Source organism: Fusarium redolens (genome assembly GCF_020744475.1).
Source record: "Fusarium redolens strain MPI-CAGE-AT-0023 chromosome Unknown BKA55scaffold_17, whole genome shotgun sequence".
NCBI classification, from domain to species: Eukaryota; Fungi; Ascomycota; class Sordariomycetes; order Hypocreales; family Nectriaceae; genus Fusarium; species Fusarium redolens.
This window is the reverse complement of record NW_025763680.1, coordinates 943851-957573: the sequence shown is the minus strand read 5'-3', so window position 1 is coordinate 957573 and position 13723 is coordinate 943851. Positions and strand designations below refer to the sequence as shown.

The following is a 13723-nucleotide window of genomic DNA, read 5'->3' as shown; positions in this document are numbered from 1 at the left end:
GTCATTATTTGACGCCGCCGCCTAACATCCGTCTGAACTTCGAAGCTTAGGAGATAACAACTGATTATCTGTTACAGTGTCCTGAGCTGGGTGCAGTCATTTCAACCGGAATTGAAGTTAATGTCCGATCAGTCCGGTCCAGACACAGCCCTTCACGGAAAACCCAAGAAGGAAATTCTCGACCGCGGACCTCCGCACCTGATCTCCGACGCATGAGTATATATAGATGGTGACCTTCAATTTACAATGAACAAGACAAAAACACTTTCCATCACATAAATCAAATTAAAAATCGAAGAATGAAGCAAACAAAGGCAAGTCCTTAAAATTACAGCTGCCAACAAGGCTAACATCTCCGCAGGCCATCATCATTGGCGGAGGACCCGCGGGCATTGCAACCGCTCTACGTTTACACCAGAAAGCAAACGTGAAGTGCACAATCTATGAACTTCGACCAGAGCCTTCCACACTGGGAAGCGCCATCGGCATCATGCCAAATGGCCTTCGCCTGCTTGATCGTTTGGGAGTTTACTCGGAGCTCAAGGAGCGCGGAAGCAGTCACTCAACCATGACTATACACTCCATCAACGGAGGGATACTGGGTCAGAGAGACATGGTTGCTGAAGCGAGAGAGCAAACTGGATATGGATATATGCGAATCAAGCGAACTGATCTACAGGACACCCTGTTGAAAACGGTCGATAAAGCTGGTATCGCGTTGTACTACAACAAGTCTCTCACCTCCATCACAGAATCAGTAGATTCAGTCACCGTGACCTTCTCTGACGGAACAAGCGAAACAGCAGACTTGATCCTTGGATGCGATGGGATTCACTCTGCCGTACGACGCCTACATGTCGATCCAGAACAGGTACCTGTATACACAGCGATGTCAGGCCTCGGCGCTCTGGTCCCAAGTTCTTGTGTTTCGGAGGCAGCTCGACAAGAAATGAGAGGCCTGAATGTCACAATGACTCAGGAAGGTATGTTTGGCGTCATGACATGTACTGCTTCCGACGATGAGATTCTTTGGTTTCTGTCCAAAGAAGTTCCGCTTCCAGACTCTGAGAACGCCCGTAACGGATGGGAACTTCATCGACGGGAGGAAGTGGAGGGATTCAAGACTCAACTTCACGACACTTTGAAGGTTGCTGGTGGAGAATGGGGGAGTAAACTGCGAGAGCTGATCAGCAATACTACTGCCGTCAAGTTCTACCCGATCTACAAGTTACCTACCGGAGGAAGATGGTACAAAGGAAGAACTCTTCTGCTTGGCGATGCCGCACATGCCATGCCTCCTCACGCAGGACAAGGTGTGTCGATGGCATTTGAAGACGCGTTTCTCCTTGCGCGACTTCTAGAGAAGGAACAGTCACTCGAGGATACATTCAAGCAGTTTGACGACACCCGAAGGCCAAGAGTTGAGGATATTGCAAACAGATCCTCTGGCAATGCCAAATTGAGAAGAAAGACAGGGCCGTGGGGTTTATGGCTGAAGGAGACGGGACTCTGGCTGTTTTTGCAAGGTGCCTGGGCTTTTGGTATGGATCGATGGGGATCAGAGACCCAGCAGATGGTATACGATATTGACAAAGTCAGCATTTGAGCCAGCGTGTTTCAGTAGATTTTGGATCTTCACTGTTGGATAGTTGCTATGTAAATCACTTATATTTCAATATGATACGCGGTGAACGCGGCCAAGACGCGATCTGCATCCTTCAGTAAATGCATGACTTCATTCTCCTCCATATCATCTTGGCTGCGCATGGATCAACGCTCTTCCGAGCAGGGCACCCTTGAAAAAGTATTGGGCACGAATCCTACGATGAAAAGGAGAAAATGCCGCAAATAATTCTTGGTTCCTCTTTGTTCTTCCTTCATTGACGCGTTTGTCCCCGTGAACTTCGCAGCTGGTGGCTCTTGCGATTGTGAGAAGCTTCACGATTGCAGCCATCCATTCATGATAAATCGATATCTTTGAGCAAGAACGCAAATTATCAACAGTTTCTTTACTAACCAAAGAGCCTTTGATCTATCTAGTTTCCAAAGGTAAGCTTCCTCATGATTTCCTACGTTCCCCTACCGTCAATGATGAGATTGAAACAAATACTTCCATGGCTATGATCACATATGATTCAAGCTGTTTCCGTTACACAAGCTGAGACATCTGATATCCTTCCGCTTTGATTACCGCCTTTATTGATCATTATACTGACTTAACGAAGTTACAGATCCGCGTTACATAGTGTCAGGCTGGAAGGAAAGAAATCTGACAACTTGGTCACACTTGAGCTGAGATTTAGTTGCGTTAATGACAAAATTGAACCGTCCTAAACCTCAAACCTGCGTATGCCGTTGACCTTAAATTTAATTCGTGTACCTCGTAAGGGGTGTTGAACAAGGACTGTAGAGAGGCTTGGGAGATAGGAATATAAGCTTTATATATTCTGTGACTAGCCATTCGATGCCAATTGGCCCGTTTCCTATCTTAGTCTTCGAACCGCTGATTGCCACGGCCTTGGCTCTTAAGATCAATCTCCTCAAGGAACATTGACGTCAACAGTCCGAAAGCACCCAAGCCCGCCATGGTGTAGAAGATCGTGCGAAAACATTCGAGGTAGACTCTTAGTACCTCATTAAGTGTTCCCCGAGGAATGTTCAAGGACCCGAGTTCTTTGATGAAAGCAATGGCTTTTGAGGCGTCCTCCAGAGGTTCCAATGGCCCTGTAATTTGCAAGGAGCTAGAGGCGATAGTCTTTGCAAAGACAGTATTGAAGATCGCAGAAGCAATGGTTAGACCGAGTAGACCACCAAACATACGAATCGTGAGGAATTGCCCGATTGCAACGCCTGTATCGTCAACAGTCTTGACGCTGGCTTGCATCGGTAGAAGGTTGAGTCGCAGAAGAGCAACACCTGTTCCCCAGATGACGGGAAGTCCAAAAAGCATCGATGAGGGCGAATTGAGATTGAAGAGTGCCAGAATTCCAGTACCAAGAGCCAATAATGCCCATGAGAGCCTCAGTAGCCAGGTATAGCCTCCAAACAATGGCACCATCATCATGGAGATCACTGCAACGAACACGCTAATGATGGACGTTGGCAACAGGAAGACAGCTGATTTAATCGGCGTTTCCAGATACACTGCTTGATAAATCAGTGGCAGATACTGAAGTAACGAAACAAGTATCGCTCCGTGAATGAAACCTCCTAGTAATGTCATGTTGGCGGTTATTGAGTGGAACAGACGATGAGGCATGATTGGTGCTGCAGGTTTCGCTTCGTAAAAGACGAAAGCAACAAGAACCAAGACTCCCAGAATCATTGGGACCAATGTCTGCCATGCTGCCCATGAAAACAAAGAGCCAGCCCAACTGAGCGGCAGCACAAAGACCGTGATACCAGAGACAACGAGACCCATGCCAATCCAGTCAAGGCGTTCAATGTTGCTAGCAAGTGATGCATCCATCGTGACAGGCCGTAACTTGAGAAAAAAGAACACCAACGGTGTTCCAATTCCGAGAATGGGGAGATTGATCCATCCGATCCATCGCCAACTGGCGTACGTAGCAAACAAAGCTCCGACAGACGGCCCGAGAATATTGCCCACTGCATTCGGAATGCCCATCAAACCAAGATATTTGGATCGTTCCTCGAGTGTTGTCATGTCAGCGAGGATGACCTGGATAAGAACATCGATGCCACCGCCGCCAAAGCCCTGGAGTACACGGCCCACGATGATGGTCTTCATGTTCTGAGCGACGGCAAAAGTAATGGATCCGATGAAGAAGAGTCCAATGCAGACATAAAGAGGTGGTTTTCGGCCGAATGCGTCTGATATACTCGCCCAGACTGGCTGCATCACCAGACCGCATAGCGTATAGGATAAGTTGGCCCAAAAGGACTCCAGACTTGACCCTTTGAGATCATTGGCTATCGTCTGGCACAAAAGTCAGTACAGAAGCCCTTCATAGAGAATTACGAAAGCTGAGGATGATCTTACAGGAAGGGCAATGCCAAGTGCTGTTGCATCTACTTGGAATACGAACAAAGTAGCCGACAACCCTATGAAAGCCAATTTGAAGGCTAAAGATTTCTTTTGATTTGGCAGACTGCTTTCATCGCCTGGCAACGCTTCCGCATCCTTCGCTGATGATTTTTCCTTCACGTTTTTTGCTGTCTCAGGTTCAATGCCAGGACTTCGCTGTACTGGAAATGCCGAGATCTCGGGATTGCATATTCTGGCGTCTGATTGTTCCATCTTGAGCATTTCACTGAATAAATCTAACAATATCCATCATGTTTATCTCAAAGATAAAACTGGTACCAATGCGATCTCAAGAACTGTCACGTGCTGTGATGAGGCCTCCTTGAATTCACTGCAAGGGGTTTAGCTGAGGTTCTGAAGGATCGAAGGATCCATAATATCCGGGTAAAACGGAATTAAGCAACTGATATGATAGGATCGTTCGAGCACCATAATCCTAGCACGGGTTACCCAGCTTACGCAGAGACCAATCTCATCGGAATCGTGAAGACTCATAATTTCTTCTTATGTTTATTTCATGCATGTTGCGTATAAAATTCGTGACGTCTTGGAGTCTCGGGTACTGATGAATGGGTCAGTCTACCAGTCGCTTCGTTTGTTAGTGCTTACGGGTCATTTCCCAACCGTTCCACCGAGTCGGAAACACGAAACACCGAACGATGGCTTCGCGAGATGCCCTGATTGTTCAGAAGAGAACCAGGTCGAGTGTTCCAAGGCGGAAGACAGGTTGCCAAACATGCCGGTGAGTGCAATCTAGCTTCCTGCTCGTAGAGATATGCACACTGCTGAAGTGATCGGGGGGAGAAACGGCTGACAATTCAACAGCAAAAGAAGGATAAAGTGTGATGAGAGTAAGCCGAGCTGCGCGAGGTGCATTCGATCGGGATGGAAATGCGATTATGGTACAAAGCTGGCCTCTTTAGACTCTTCAGAGAGTGACTCTGCTGCTTCCAGTCCATCAGCTTCCTCACCTCTGTTGCCCATCGCCAGCTACTCCATCCCATTCAAAATTCCTGGAAGCCAGAAAGACCGGAAATTACTCCACTACTTCTGTGTCCAAGGATCGGTTGACATCTCAGGGTTTCTGTCATCCGACTTCTGGTCACAAACTGTACTCCGAGCTGGGCACCAGGATCTAGTGGTACGGCAAGCCCTCGTTGCAATGAGCTCACTCCATCTGGACTATACGTCGTCAAGTTCAGGAGGACGATCAGTAGCCAGTCCTGAGACCTTGAGTCTATATGGTAAAGCTCTACGATCACTGGGGAAGCGCTTAGCTCAGCCATCAGACGACACGACAAAGACTGCTTTGGTCTGTTGCATTTTATTCTATTGCTGCGAAAGCACCATTGGTGACCGCAATGCCGCACTTCAACATCTCAGCAATGGCCTCAAGCTCCTTGTGTCTGCGCAACGTGAGAAGACTGCCGACGAATCCGAGGACATCACGAGGTTGACCACTATCTTCGAACGTCTCGACATGCAAGCCAGCTTCTTTGAGGATGACCGGATACCAATCCTTGCCCTAACAGAGTACAAATGTGGGGACACAGACCATGGTACCTTGCCGTTGCAGAAAGGTTTCCTTGGGCTTCAAGACGCTCAGCAGCGGCTGGTAAAGCTCCAGGCCTGGCTCTACCATTTCGTCAACAAGAACGTCCAATTCTATCAGGAAACAAAAGAGTCGCTAAGCTCGGACATCTTGGAAGAAAAGTCAGCTTTGGAACAAGGCTACAATGCTTGGATCGAAGACCTCCACGAATTCGAGAACAGGGAGCAACGCGACGACCAAACCTTGCGCGGAATCCGGACGCTTCTCGTTCACTTCCATGTTTGTCAAATGATATTGCAGTCCAAGTTCCCTCAAGATCACGAAGTGTTTGAAGCTTCGCCTAACCCAGCCGCTCATCACATACTCGACTTGGCTGAGACCTTGCTCGAGCATACTATACAAGTCAACGCCTCTCCCAATGCTACTAAGACTCCGCGACGCAATTTCTCGCTGGAAACTGGAGTTGTAGCTCCATTGTTCGCGTTGGCCATAAAATGCTCTGATGGCTCCGTGGCTACAAGGGCTACTCAAATGCTTGCCTCGTCGCACAGAAGGGAGGGGTTGTACGATGCTCAAACCATGTCACACATCATCAACGAACTACATAAATCCCGCGATGGTGCTCTGAGTGTCAAGAAGGAAGCCGGTAGTGGAGTAAAAGCTATGAGTCCACTGGAATACCATATACCTAAGCACTACGACGGTGGTGGCATAGATAAGCTTCTATGGTCTATGAGCCTCTGAGAACATATGATCAAGGCCCACTTCCAGACATGGAAGCGCAGAATTACATACCAACTGAAGGAATTAATTTTAATTGCAAAGAGGAATTGTTCTCCTGTCTTGTCGGGTTGTAATAACAATGGGGTTCCTTCAAGACTGAAGTTCCTGGGTGCGTTGTGCGGCGTAGCTGAATGGCCATAAGCCCTAGTACGAAATGAGCGTGCTCAGTTTGTTCGTGAGGCAGAGACAAGTTCCCGCCTTACTTGAAGCCATGAAACTACAATTTCTTCTTACCCGTGTATTAACTGTACAACTACTTGCTGGCCATAAGGTTAAAGTTTGGGCTGCCAATACAGATGATAAGAAGACGATATCTTTTTTCACAATATAAGCTTCTACCCAAAAGCTCCCACGATAACCAATAAACCTTATAGTAAGCTCTCAGGGCTTTGTAATAATCGTGTATTAAAGATGCTAGTATTTCCCTGGCCGTGGACAATATGGATGGTCCAATGACGGGGGACCGCTGTAACGGAACAATGTCACAAGGCTGACTGACAAGGCAGACAGACTCTCCGTAGTCACCCAACTGCTGGTATCAGCCTAACTGCGGGGAAAACCTGATAATCTGACCTGTGATTTCTGCACAGCCGAACATCATTCGAACGACAAATGAAAGGACTGGCCTAATAAATGTGCTAGACCGTCTTGATTTATAGGTCATCTCAGGCTCAGTCGGGGGGCTTAATACTCCGAAGTTTCATTTCAACGGAAGGTCAGACTCCATCATCACGCATCGCCCGTTATCAAACGCAATAGCAATGGCAGCCAACACAAATCTTCAAGAGGATGAAGACGAAATTATCAACGCCTGTACATACCACAGGAGTGAATTCGACAAGGTCCTCATACGGACGCCTGAGCGAAAGCTCGATGCACCATTTCTGCAGTCTTCCTTTGACACCACTTCATCGTCAAGCCTCGGTATCTTGGACCGACTCCCTGAAGAATTAACTCTCATGATACTTCGCGAACTCGACATTCTCTCATATCTGCGTTTTCGGGGAGTCAGTAACCGTGCACGCAGCATAGCAACAACATCGCGTGAATACAAAACTGTCGTGAAGCATGGACTTCAGGGACTGAAACCATTGCTCAAGGCTGAGCTGGGACATGTTCCTACCATTGCCCACTTCTACCAGGCGCTCGTCGATAACAAGTGCGAATTCTGCGGAAAGTTTGCAACATTTCTATATCTTATCACTTGCCAGCGATGCTGCTTCACTTGCTTGCAAATCTCTGCCGACCTGCATGTTCTACCTGTCCCGGTACCCAAAGCGTTCGCGAAAGCGGTGGAGAGCTCAAGTAAGGAGATCGAGAAGATTTGTGGACCTAAACTTCGAGTCGTCTACGGCAAATACTCTCTGCAGCCGTGGCCAAGCGTCAAGAGACCCAGATACCTTGTGCAAACCAAGCCTGTCGTTGAGAAGCTCAGGTCTGCTGGTTCTTCTCGAGGAATGCCAAAGTCTGTACTCTCATATCAACCGCAAAGTCAATCTCACGACGAAATAAGGCATGACTTTTGTTACCGGTATATGGCTGCTACGGCCTTTCCTTGGTACAATTTGAGAAACGATAGAATTGAACGGGGGATGAATTGCAAAGGTTGTCAGTTCCGTGTTGAAGAGTTTGAACGCACAAACAGGCATCTGGACCCTCCATGGGGTTTCAATGATCGGGATCGGGTGTATTCACTGGAAGAGTTCGTGTATCACTTCAGATCTTGTGCGCATGCTAGACAAGTTTGGGCTGATACACAGGAGACACAGGAAGCGCCAGAATCAACTTTCACTCTTCAAGGTGGCATTGTGATTCACTATGAGCCAAGACATGAGCTCCATTGATGTCGTAATGAAGAATAATGTATAGTAGTGGAAGTTTCGCGTAAGGTCTGTAGAGGTTCCCCCTTAGTTGTCCATACATGCTGAAGTATTGCTGTGCGGGGATACTTTTGATACCAACAGTCACATACTCAAGACATCAGTATAATAGCATGGTAGTTCAAAGCTTGAGAGCGCAGTTCTGCAAATAGAGATCCAAGTTCATACAGCCACATTACCATTACCAAACCTGGATGGAAGGCCTTCTCCTGAGCTTCATACATGGCTTCCGCATTCCTTAATATACACAAAAGCATCCCTCTACTGCCTGTCTGTACAAATTAGGCGTTCTTGAGTGCCTCGTGGATCTCCTTCTTATATCTTGTATTGATAGCCCGTCGGTTGAGCTTTTGGGTAGCAGTCACAAGTCCCTGGGTAATTGAGTTAGCGAGATTCGCGAGTCGGAGGATGGGCGAACTTACGCTTGCCGGAGTCCATTCTTCTGGGGTTATCACTACGCCAGCAACAATCTCAGCACTCGATAGACCACCGCGCTTCCCAGCTGCTTGCAGTTCCTTCAGCAGAATTTCCTGAATTCGAGGATCACTGTGCATGCTGTGCTCATCAACGCCCAACTCCCGAGCCATGTGGAGAAGAGAGGTCTCATTAGGCATGACGACAGCAATAGGCCGAGAGTGGTCAGAATCGGCATAAACCATGACGTTCATGATACCCTGAACTCCGCGATAGATAGCTTCTAGCTTTTCGAGCGCAACATACTCGCCACTGAGTAACTTGACCAGGTTCTTGATGCGATCGATCACTCGAAGATGGCCATCGGCATCGAACTCGCCAACGTCTCCGGTTTTAAACCAGCCATCTTCAGTAAAGCTTCTCTTGGTTTCTTCCTCATTTTCGTAGTATCCCAACATAACGGCCGCACCTTTAATCAGGATCTCACCTTGCGGTATCTCGGCATCTGCAGAGTAGCCGAAGTCGGGGACAGAGACCAACTTGACCTCGATTGACCCTGGAATTGTACCGATCGAGTGGAGGGTGAACTCAAGAGGGGATCCCAATGATCCGTTTGCACAGGTTTCTGTGAGACCATAACCTGTGAACATTGGAGCCAAAACTATGGACAGGAAATGCTTCGTCGATAGAGAAATAGCGCTTCCACCATTGAAAAGAAACCGGATCCTGCCACCAGTCATCTCCCGAATCTTTCCAAAGACGATGTTATCAAGCAGACAAGCACCGGGTAGCTTGTGTTTGACCATGAAACTCTTGTAAGCAAAAGCACGCCAGAACAAAGTTCGTAGTAGCACGCTGGAGTTGAGCCGAGTCATGACGCCTTTTCTAATAGTCTCGTAGACCTGAGGGACACCGGGCATAATTGTAGGTGCTAGTTCACGCATGTCGCCAGCGCAGTTTCGTACGGACGTATCAGAGAGGGTTCGTGGGTTACCATAGCCGATGGCTCCGCCAAAGTAATACCCGAGATTCTCGAGAGCCATTTCCAAGACGTGTGCAAGCGGAAGATAGGCGAGTAAGACGTCGTTATGGGTGACACAGTCGGAGACGCAGGTATACAGACCGGCAACTAGAATAATCCATCAGCATCGGCTATCAAGAAGAAAATGGAGGTCATCTTACTGCCTGCAACGAGATTGCGGTGCGCGATTCGCACGCCCTTGGGAACGCCTCCAGATCCTGACGTGTACATCACACAGTACAAGTCATCGGGTTCGGGATAAACAGGATCTACCATTTCGTTCTGGCCATACTTGCAAAGGTCTTCGAAGCTAATCACTTTGATCTTTGGGTGTGAGGTCTTGAAGTTTTCCAGAATTTCCGATCCGCCGAAGATGGATGCTTCATTCACAATCAGAGTGTGTACTTTGGACTTCTTGAGAGGCTCCGCTGCGGTCTTAAGCAGGTAGGGGTCGATATACATGACCTCAGCCTGGGTCTGTAGGAGACTGTGTTCAAGGCCACTTGATCCAAGTGAGTCGTAAGCTGTGATGATTGAGATGGACTGAGTAGCACAAGCATGCGATGTAGCAATCCACTGCGCACTAGATCGACCTTGATTAGAATGAATGCAAAATCAATATTGGACAGCTTTCGTACCTCGTGGAGCCGAACAAAAACACTTTGTCACCTCGTCCAAGCCCCAACTTTCGCAAACCTGAGCCGACTTCAAAGCAATGCTTCTCGTACTGCTTGTACGTCATGAAAGAAAAGCCAGATAACTCGAAGAAGGTCCATTCCTTTTCCATTTTCTGGACCTTGCCGTCGACTTTCTTCTCGAACTGATTTGTTCCCTTGTGGAGCTGAATCAGCTTTCTAGAGCCAACAGCATTGCTGTCGGGGAACAGTCGTGCGCTGCGGCGGATAATGTCGAAAACAGTGCGAAGATCTTCGGATGGGCGTTCGATCAGGCCATCGCGAGCCCGTGGATGGCGGCGGGGAATAGTTTCGTTCGGGGTTTTCTCGTATCCCGGTGATTCGATGGTGAAAGGTGGTTTGAACACCTGATATAAAGGTGTAATGCCTGAGGTATGCGCCATTCCGTCGCAGGGTTGTTAGAAGGGAGCAGGCGCGAAAGAATTGTAAAAATCTGACCAAGTGTTCACTACCACAGCGCGAATATTTCACAAGCCGCGAGATATGAGAAGGTCAACGTTGGGACCGTTGGCTCCAAAAGGTGACTGACAATCATCAGCACCCAACAAAAGAATGGGGACGCAATTTTGTTGGCGCCTTATCCCTGCGTCCGATCCTGACTCACTCCACTCTGACGTGGGACCTCTGACCAACCTACAAAGCGTGGGCAATATAGCGACGCGTAAGTCTTGGTTGTTTGCTGTATCTGTCACACATGGCTAAGCCAAGTTGGGTGCCACGTCTGACACGCTGACACTACCAACCATTCCACCAACCATTCCACCAACCAATTGTCCGAGGGGGTAATAGCACTTGGCAATACAATAATAAGCTGACTGGCGGCCAGTAGGATTACCAGACTTCGATCATGTTTCGTGGCTAGTATGTTCAATTTATCCTGTCGGCTTGGCTTATTGACAAGAAATGGCTGTAAAGGATGGGAAAGCGGGTAGATGCGTTTCGACGGCAGAGTATTGACCCATATGCCTAAACCCCTTTACTGAAGAAGAATATAAGCATCAAAGCGGTTGTGATGACATGTAGGTCCACTGGATTCGGGTTACCCAAGGCTATATCATGCGTGAGCGTGCTCTTTCTGACATAATCTGTCAGTCGGTCGCGTTGGATATTGGGCTTTTCGAGCGGGAACTTCAAATGCACTATAGGATTTATTTCGGTTGGGCTTCGCAGCTCGGATTTCGGCCGTCTCACCGTTGTTGGCCGTCGGCAAAAGAAGAAAGTCGCTTTCGCCATTCATCAAACGTAATTGAGCATGTGGCTTTGGCCGGGAAGTTCAGATATCGTAGGCAAGTTGGTAAATCGTCCTGACGCCAATCATCAGCTCCAGGCAGCCATATACAACTCAATCTTGCTGGGTACCTGACAGGTGTCGTAAAGCTGCCGGACATTCTGGCTATAGAAACCTACAGCGACGTGCAGTCCCCAATCACTATGTCAATTGCGTTGAAGCGGCGGGGCTAAGGCCAGCTTCGATGATCAAGTTCAAAACGCAACCCTCCTTCGCTTAGTAACAGAACTGCGATTTGGTACACTTGTCTGCCTTCCAGTTCAGCTTGTTGTAGTTTATTACAAGAAAGCTATAGTCACTGCGTACAGTACACCTTTCTTGTGCCCTACCCGGTTTGGATTTTCAGGGCGTGAGTTGGCCAAGATGTGCCACTACCTCTCTAACAGCGCGGGCGTTGGCATATCAGTAAGCTGGTTCCTCATACACTACCTAAAGTGAACCCAGGATGTATTATATAAAACTAAACCTTCTAATGCTGCTTCTGGCCTTGGTGCTATCATATAGGACGTCGCACAATAGATCAACGTGCCACATATGGCTTAGATAGTCTAGAAGCTCTAGCTTTTGGTGCGTAGTAGGGTTTAGCACCCTCTGCGCGAAGTACCATCTGTAATATAAGGAGCACAGATAGCAAGCAACCCTCAGCATGTATACTTGCATAAAGACGTTTCACGATGCGATTTGAGAGTGCGTTCTAGGATAAAAAGTTCTCATGTATACGAGCAGCACTAGATTGGCATTCCCCCTTTGACATACCCAGCGCCAGTGGAAGTCAAGGGAACAGATCTTTGGTCTCGACTGAGGTCGGGCAGAAACAATCTTCACAACCACCACCTGGTACTGTGAGCTCATTTTCATCCCGCAGCCTCAAGGAGCATAGGAAACCATTCGAAAGTTCTTACATCAGATTCTTCCCCACTGAGTTTATTAACGACTCTTCCAGCGCAAACCAAGAGGAGCTGTCTTCCAATGCCGATCATGAATTCTCTACCGCGGCCTTGAAGTCTTCGCGCCATCTCTGAAACGAATCCCGAAAGCGATCGTGAATCGTATACTTGATGATAAAGGCTGCGAGCCCACCATACGTCTCCCAGCCAATATACTCAGTCACCTTCTCCCCATTCGTCGGGTCGACGGATTCTATGAACTCGTGGACGCGTTCGTTATGGCTCAGGAAGAACGGCATGCCGACGTAACGCCATGTAACACGATATCCTAGCCTCCCATCATCAGTCTTAAAGCGCTCTAGTCTGTCAACGGTTTCAGCGGCTGTATTTGTCCGCTGTTTTGAGTTCTTATTCATATGAACATCAACTGTGAAGTCCACCCCTGCATAGAGATAACCAGGGCGAGAGATGACTTCACGTAGCTCGGACTCATTTGTCGTTTGATCGGTGATGGGGGGAGCTTTTGTGATGGTTCCACGAGGGGTGAGGGCGTTCCAGTATGACCAGGTATTGGTATCGATGAGCTTCTCAAGGCATGTAAGTGCTGGTGCATTAATCATGACAGAATAGCTGATTGAGAATGCGGACAAGGCATTGACGCTATTGATTGGGGTAGGGAGAGGAGGGCCAAGAATGGCTGGCTGCCCTTTGGTAATTTTCCCATTGGAAAACGACATCGATGAAACTAAGAGAAAGAGAAAGGTTGATCCCACAAAATCAATCAAAATGTCAAAGATCGATTATTCAATATGTTATCTCAATTCCAGATAGGAAGGTCATGAAGGATTGAGGGGAACTGTCTGGCTGATCTTCGGGTACTAGTATTGCGTAAGCTGACAACACCAACATCTGCCCGCAAATGGCTCGGCAACTTCCACGTTCTAGTCAGCGGTGCAGCCTGTAAGTTTCGCCTTGTGAGCTTATTGTTACGGATTGATAACGGAAAAGTTAATGTCTTGTTCTGTCGCTGATCATACTATAGGGTTCGTTCTAGCGAGATTCATCCTTTGTCCTCACCATCGTTCGTGCATGCGCCAGATGCTCATAGCCCAAAGCACGAATTCAGCTTAAGTAAAGCCAGTGACTAGTCACGAG

At 47.9% G+C, this 13723-nt stretch overlaps 6 protein-coding genes across 6 annotated transcripts; 3 read left to right on the top strand and 3 right to left on the bottom strand.

Annotated features, from left to right (window-relative positions):
* Positions 1-299: 299 nt before the first annotated feature.
* BKA55DRAFT_708911 (uncharacterized protein) lies at positions 300-1606 on the top strand (the record flags this gene model as incomplete). The annotated part of the gene is made up of 2 exons (XM_046200750.1): positions 300-314; positions 362-1606. 2 exons carry the CDS (start codon positions 300-302, stop codon positions 1604-1606), a joined length of 1260 nt encoding a protein of 419 aa, XP_046044746.1.
* A 462-nt stretch (positions 1607-2068) lies between these two features.
* On the bottom strand, positions 2069-4297 carry BKA55DRAFT_623841 (major facilitator superfamily domain-containing protein). Its single transcript, XM_046196813.1, has 2 exons — positions 4004-4297; positions 2069-3940 (listed from the first exon to the last, which is right to left on the bottom strand). Exons 1-2 carry the CDS (start codon positions 4268-4270, stop codon positions 2489-2491), a joined length of 1719 nt encoding a protein of 572 aa, XP_046044745.1. The 5' UTR covers positions 4271-4297; the 3' UTR covers positions 2069-2488.
* Positions 4297-6720, top strand: BKA55DRAFT_579745 (uncharacterized protein). Its single transcript, XM_046193902.1, has 2 exons — positions 4297-4790; positions 4874-6720. The coding sequence occupies exons 1-2, from the start codon at positions 4708-4710 to the stop codon at positions 6342-6344; spliced, it is 1554 nt and encodes a 517-aa protein (XP_046044744.1). The 5' UTR covers positions 4297-4707; the 3' UTR covers positions 6345-6720.
* A 424-nt stretch (positions 6721-7144) lies between these two features.
* On the top strand, positions 7145-8227 carry BKA55DRAFT_695158 (uncharacterized protein; the record flags this gene model as incomplete). Its single annotated transcript, XM_046200129.1, has 1 exon — positions 7145-8227. One exon carries the CDS (start codon positions 7145-7147, stop codon positions 8225-8227), a length of 1083 nt encoding a protein of 360 aa, XP_046044743.1.
* Positions 8228-8544: 317 nt separating this feature from the next.
* BKA55DRAFT_695157 (uncharacterized protein) lies at positions 8545-10776 on the bottom strand (the record flags this gene model as incomplete). The annotated part of the gene is made up of 4 exons (XM_046200128.1): positions 8545-8634; positions 8686-9806; positions 9860-10281; positions 10337-10776. The coding sequence occupies 4 exons, from the start codon at positions 10774-10776 to the stop codon at positions 8545-8547; spliced, it is 2073 nt and encodes a 690-aa protein (XP_046044742.1).
* A 1599-nt stretch (positions 10777-12375) lies between these two features.
* On the bottom strand, positions 12376-13406 carry BKA55DRAFT_579741 (uncharacterized protein). Its single transcript, XM_046193901.1, has one exon. It carries the CDS (start codon positions 13303-13305, stop codon positions 12658-12660), a length of 648 nt encoding a protein of 215 aa, XP_046044741.1. The 5' UTR covers positions 13306-13406; the 3' UTR covers positions 12376-12657.
* Between the last annotated feature and the right edge of the window lie 317 nt (positions 13407-13723).